We start from the raw sequence: 6,191 nt of genomic DNA, 5'->3' as shown, positions 1-6,191 counted from the left end.
GGTGAGCGTTTTTTGGTGAGAGATTATTTGTTCGAGGCCAAAAGGGCAGAATTGCAGCACGTCTCCGAAGGTGTCGGCGAGTGATGTCCGCACTGATGCACTCGCAGTGTGGTGCGGTCCGCACCAACTCTGTTATTTAGTTTTTTCGATATTACAGAGCCTGGGCTGAGACGCAAATTTTTTTTTTCGTCGCGCACACACAGAACGGACAGCTCACGGACCGCGAGGAAGTATTCACTTGATTCGGCCAAAAAGTGTATCGGATAAAAATTGCTGACTGCCCCTTTAAGATAACTGCAGGTTGCAGATAATCATTTAACTGACTCCGCTGCAGTGTGCAGCAAAGTGTGGAGTCTGGTCACACAGTGACTAGTTCTCATTGGCAGTTATATATTTGAAGCTGAGCTCGGTGCCAGACGAGCGGCCGACGCCCTGAACACCAGGAGTCTTCCTTGATACTCATCAAAACCTTTAATCCTTTTGTGAATGACCGAACTTTCCCTCGACTCGCACAACACACACACACACACACACACACACGTTCTGTACTGTTCATTGTTGTACCGATCAAGATGAGACAGCCCTTCAGACAGTAAGAAGAAGAAAAAACCCTGAGCGATTAAAGCTCTTCTCCTCTTACGCGACGAGGTGTATGGACACGCCTCGAATCGCTGACACAAAGAGGTGCAGGAGATGTGCGCGCGCGTCCGTGTGCGTCTGCAGACCAGGGGATTTCACTTCACAGCAGGACTAATAAACAGCATTCCTCCCCTCGACTGCAGCCGCTCATGAAGGCGTGTCCGTGGGTGTGGAGCCCGGAGGCCCCCCCCCCGGCTCGCCTGTGGAGCGAAGCCAGGTGGAGAGGATCAAAGAGGCGTCAGATATATTCATATTCATATTCATTTGAAAGGTTATAACGGCCCAGGGAGGATAAGTGCAAGCTTACTTGTAGTAACTAGTCACCTGAGTTCTTTTGCAGGTCCACAATGTGCCTGTGGGTTTGTGGCATTGTGATCTAAGAAAAATCTTACAAACGCAAAAAGCAAATTATGTGGTGTCACTGATGATATTTCAGTTTAATAATCTGGTCTTCAACAACAAACGACGCAAGTTTGAAGTCGATCAGACGGACTTTCACTTTTTACATTAATGTGTGTTCAAAAAATTAGTAAAACTGATCTTTCACGACCTCAGAAATGCCAGCTGAAGTGTTTTAGCACAGAGCCTCCAAAGCTTTTTGGCAGATTAATGTATTTATGACTCACATGTGGTCGAAAGCTCTTTCATTAGAAGGATTTATTCAGTTTTTCAAAAATAAATCAATAAATAACCATATTTTTTGTGCAACAGTCAAATCAAATCATCAAATCCGTGCGAAATTGCAATACAAAGTGCTGAACAGAAAATAAGAACAGGGCAATATAAAATGGGATATGATACAAATGCATTGATATATAAATCAATGCATAACATAAAAACATGTCATACAAAAAACAAAATCTGTGCATAATATAAAAAACATGTCATAAATGAAATATAAAACTGCTAATGCTAGCTAGCTAACTGTAACTTTTACTACCTGAATGCAGTAGGAGTTAGCTAGTTACAATTAGAACACACACACACACACACACACACACACACACACACACACACACACACACACAGTATCGTAAGCTTGAGCTGCAGAATTTTGGGGATAATTCTGTTTGGTTTGTCACAGTAATATCTTACATGTAACAGGCTGTCATGTAATTGGTTGATATAAAAAAAATATTGATTTACAGGAGCTTCAGAGACATAAGTGAAACTAAAGGGGTGAGAACATTTTTCATTTTGGTGCAGCCAAGATTTTGGACATTTCTAGTTCTGAAGGCAACGACAGGTCACTGCAGGATTCAGTCCAGATACCAAACAAGAGAAAGTCGTCGCTGCATCAAATAGATCATGGGACAAATTGACTTTCTCAGAAACGAGACGAGAACCTGGCCTCGGAGATTATGCCGATTCAGCGCTGGATCAATTTCCAACTTTTCAACTTTGTTTGTTTTTAATGCTCCCTTCATAGTTTCGTTTCCTGTCTGAGCCGTACGAGTCACGAGCTTCTGCAGACACAACCCCCAAAACCAGGCAACGGTAGAAAGCCCATCACACAGGGTGCAAGCCTTATCCTGCCTCTTCTGATCAGGAATGAAAGGAAGGTGGTTGAGGGTGGGAACAGTTGGGACTACGCCTCGGATACACGCCCTGAAATGATATAACTCACTCCACCAGACGGGGGCAGGGGGGGGGGGGGGGCACGTGTAGTGGATTCATTCTGCAGGGGGTTTTTCGTGCAGCGGGTAACTCAGATCTATATCTGGTCTTATCATGCTGGAGAGTCCAAGGTCAGCGTCACGGTCCTCAGCAGCCGGAGCGTTCAGCCGCCGCAGGGCGAGGACACAGTGCAGCTTCCCTCAAAATGCTGTTTTGGCAAAAAAGTGCACATGAACAGGCAAAGGCGTGTTCCTGTAAACTGCCTGGGGCCCGATAACTAGATGGTGGAAAGGTGTCCCACCTTTTTTGTTCCCTGAGAAAAAATATTTGGGCAGTTTTTGTTTTTTTCCCCCCAGTGAATCACTGTGGCACACACGAGCTCCGAGACTCACAGCAGAATATCTGAGCTGTTTATGTTCCACATCGGCATGTCCCCAGAATATAAAATCCCTCTGCACCCAGAGAGGTAATGGCAAACAAATGTTTGCAATAAATCATAGACAGCAAACAAACACCCCATAATCAACCACGCTCAAGATTCTCTCTCTCTGGTAGTTTCCCTTCGTGCCTGCTCACACAAATGACTCGCAATCCCACAGACCAACACACTAACACACACACACACATACACACACACACACATGCCACATTCCTCAATCGCTGCAGAGTTCATTGGGAGACAGGGTGGTGCAGGGAGTCTGTGCGTGAACTGCAGGTTTTAGGCTCAATCTCTTTGCAAAACATATGTTATTATTATTATAATGTTTTACTATCTTTGTCATGATTTGTGCTCGTGGACTTTTATTGGACCAAAGTGAGGGAGGTAGAACTGGGCTGAGCTGCTTCTGTGCAGAGGTGTGCTTGTAAAGTGTAAGACCGTCGGCCCGGGCACGAGAAGGAAGAAAAAAGAAAACATGCACTGGAAACATCGCTGCTGTATTGTCTGCAGGGCCGCATCATGGTCCCGTGAGGCCCCGGGGCCCTTGTCTTTCGGAGGCCACCCCCCCCCCCCCCTCCTCCTCCTGTCACTGCAATGGAAACACAATTTAGTTTTCGGCAAAGAATGAGGGAACCGGCTTTAAGCACGGAGGGGCCCAGGGGCCCTCATACTCTTGGTGCCGAGGGGCCCTCGTGGTCAACTCGGTCTTTAAGTGCCAAGAGGCCCTGACACTGTGAGCACTGAGGGGCCCTAGTGGTCAGCTCACCCTTAAGCTCACGAGGGCCCTGGCGTTCAACTTCCTTCAGAAGTCTTGGGCCAAGCACCGCGTGCAGTCCGAGGCCCCGGGGCCCTGGCCCCCCCACTGTCAGTAATCCAGCCTTGATAATCTGTATGGTTGTTCTTCCCTCTCCTTTTTCGTCTTCCTCTGGCAACTTCTTCATCGCGCTTTTGTTTTGACCACGTCATGACGACATCCTGATCAAAGACATGCAAAGTGTCTCCGTGAGGATCGGAGGCGCTTTGAGTCCCTCACACACTAGATACTCTTTCCACCACGCAGGCGGATTTCCGTCCATGCAAACGAGATCGCAGATGGACACAGGACGGATCGCTTGCGTGTTCATTCCCCTCGCCAGAAAAACATTTATATTCCTTGGATCGTGCTGCAGAGAACGTTATTGTAACATAATGTGGCACAAAACAATTCTTATTTAACAAGTGATGTGTTTAAATGATACACGTGGTCGGACGCGTCTCGACAAAGCATAAATCAGCGGATCGGGGTCGTGTGCGCCGCTTCATCTCAACCCACTGATCCTGTATGAACAGCCCTCAAACGGTGCGATTTTAATATTGGAACAAAGCGAGTGACATTTCGAGAGCTGCAGTCAGACAAGTTTTTCCTGCGAGACCCACCCATCAGCTGCAGGCGAGTGTTTAAGAAGAGTGTGTGTGTGTGTGTGTGTGTGTGTGTGTGTGTGTGTGTGTGAGCTTGTTCTATGTGAACAGACAGAGAGGCTGTTGGGAGAGAGTAAAATTCCTGAGGAGGGGGAGAGGTGAGATGCACCGTGATGGATGTTTCTAATTGCAAATTCCACTGGATGAACAACCTGCTCACCTGTTCACCGGTTCACCTGGTCACCTGTTCACCGGTTCACCTGTTGGTTCACCTGGTCACCTGTTGGTTCACCAAGTCAACTGTTCACCTGTTTACCGGTTCACCTGTTGGTTTACCTGGTCACCTGTTCACCTGTTGGTTCACCAAGTCAACTGTTCACCTGTTTACCGGTTCACCTGTTCACCTGTTGGTTCACCTGGTCAACTGTTCACCTGTTCACCTGTTGGTTCACCAAGTCAACTGTTCACCTGTTTACCGGTTCACCTGTTCACCTGTTGGTTCACCTGGTCAACTGTTCACCTGTTCACCTGTTGGTTCACCTGTTCACCTGTTCACCTGTTGGTTCACCAAGTCAACTGTTCACCTGTTCACCTGTTGGTTCACCTGGTCACCTGTTCACCTGTTGGTTCCCCAAGTCAACTGTTCACCTGTTCACCGGTTCACCTGTTCACCAGTTCACCTGTTCACCTGTTGGTTCACCTGTTCACCGGTTCACCCGTTCACCTGTTGGTTCACCTGGTCACCTGGTCACCTGTTCACCTGTTGTTCACCTGTTCACCTGTCCACTCAGCAGTTTGTCTCCAAGCTCCACCACAACTGTCGCTTGAAGAGAGACAACCTGCTCGACACTGCAGATATCAGAGTTCTAACTTATCAAAACATGTAGAAAACCATACTGTACATAAAACAAAAACTTTTTTAAAGTTATAAGATGTTTGAAGGAAATGTTTATACAACGATCTAAATTTAAAAGTTGCTCACATTCATCAAACTTTCGCATAATGCACCAAATGTTCCTAACTTTTCTATAAAAAAAAAATGTCCCCGCTGGTCTGGAAGTCAAATGAGTGCCAACAAAGATAGAAGTACAACAACACACACACACACACACACAAACACACACACACACACACACACACACACACACACACACTGGCTCCACTCCAGCTGATTCTGGAGGAGAGAGCGGGGAGTGGTCGGTTCTTGGCCCGGTGGATGTGGGTGAGACGCGGGGGGGGAGAGGTGTGGTCACCGGGCTCCAAAAGAGATCCTCCTCCCGCGGTGCGTCGCAGTCTGCAGCCGAGGGGCCGAGGCGGCGACAGCGGGACGGACAGGCGGAGACAGACCGAGGGAGAGACACACAGAGAGGAACCCGTCCTGCGTCCTGCGTCCTGCGTCCTTCTCCCGGCATGAGTTACTACGGGTCCCAGCAGGACCTGGACCGCCGGGCCGGGTCCAAGGGCGACCTGGCGCGCGCGGGGACCTACCATTACGCGCGGAGCGAGAACTGGCACGGCGGCGGTAACGGATACGACCCGTACGCGGACGGATACAAATCCTTGTCCTACTCCAAGACCACGAAGGGCGGCGCGGGGGTCGCGACGCTGAGCAGAACGCTGGGCGGCGGCGGCGGCGGCGGAGGCGGCGGAGGCGGCATGATGAGCACCGGAGGTGGCATGATGAGCACCGGAGGCGGCATGATGAGCGGCGGAGGCGGCATGATGAGCACCGGAGGCGGCATGATGAGCACCGGAGGCGGCATGATGAGCGGCGGATGCGGCATGATGAGCACCGGAGGCGGCATGATGAGCACCGGAGGCGGCATGGTGAGCGGCGGATGCGGCATGATGAGCACCGGAGGCGGCATGGCAGAGGGAATGAGGTATGAATTATTTTTTGGTGTTCATATTTTTGCTCTGTGCTCTTGCAGCTGCCACCTGTCGCTGCTCCTCTGCTTATGAAATATTCATCACGAGCGTCTCTTCTGTCCCAGGATTCATCTCTGTCCCGCTGCAAAGTCCCATAGACCCAAGTGTCCCCGAAGTCAAACATCATCAAATAAAGTTGTTGTTTTTTAAATTGTATTTGCAGTTTTGA

General features: G+C 49.1%; 1 protein-coding gene across 2 annotated transcripts in view; it reads left to right on the top strand.

Annotated features, from left to right (window-relative positions):
• The first annotated feature begins 5,373 nt into the window (after positions 1–5,373).
• Positions 5,374–6,191, top strand: part of LOC118317876 (desmoplakin) — a 23,119-nt gene continuing 22,301 nt past the window's right edge. The window contains exon 1 of one of the 2 annotated variants that reach the window (XM_035646948.2): positions 5,374–5,976. In XM_035646948.2, the coding sequence (XP_035502841.2) occupies positions 5,504–5,976 (473 nt within the window). In that variant the 5' untranslated portion in view covers positions 5,374–5,503. The remainder of the gene's footprint in view (positions 5,977–6,191) is intronic. The other variant, XM_035646953.2, reaches the window with a different exon arrangement.

The sequence above is a fragment of the Scophthalmus maximus genome, chromosome 13, assembly GCF_022379125.1.
Source record: "Scophthalmus maximus strain ysfricsl-2021 chromosome 13, ASM2237912v1, whole genome shotgun sequence".
NCBI lineage: Eukaryota > Metazoa > Chordata > Actinopteri > Pleuronectiformes > Scophthalmidae > Scophthalmus > Scophthalmus maximus.
The sequence above is the reverse complement of the archived record's forward strand: the minus strand, read 5'-3'. Positions and strand labels throughout refer to the sequence as shown.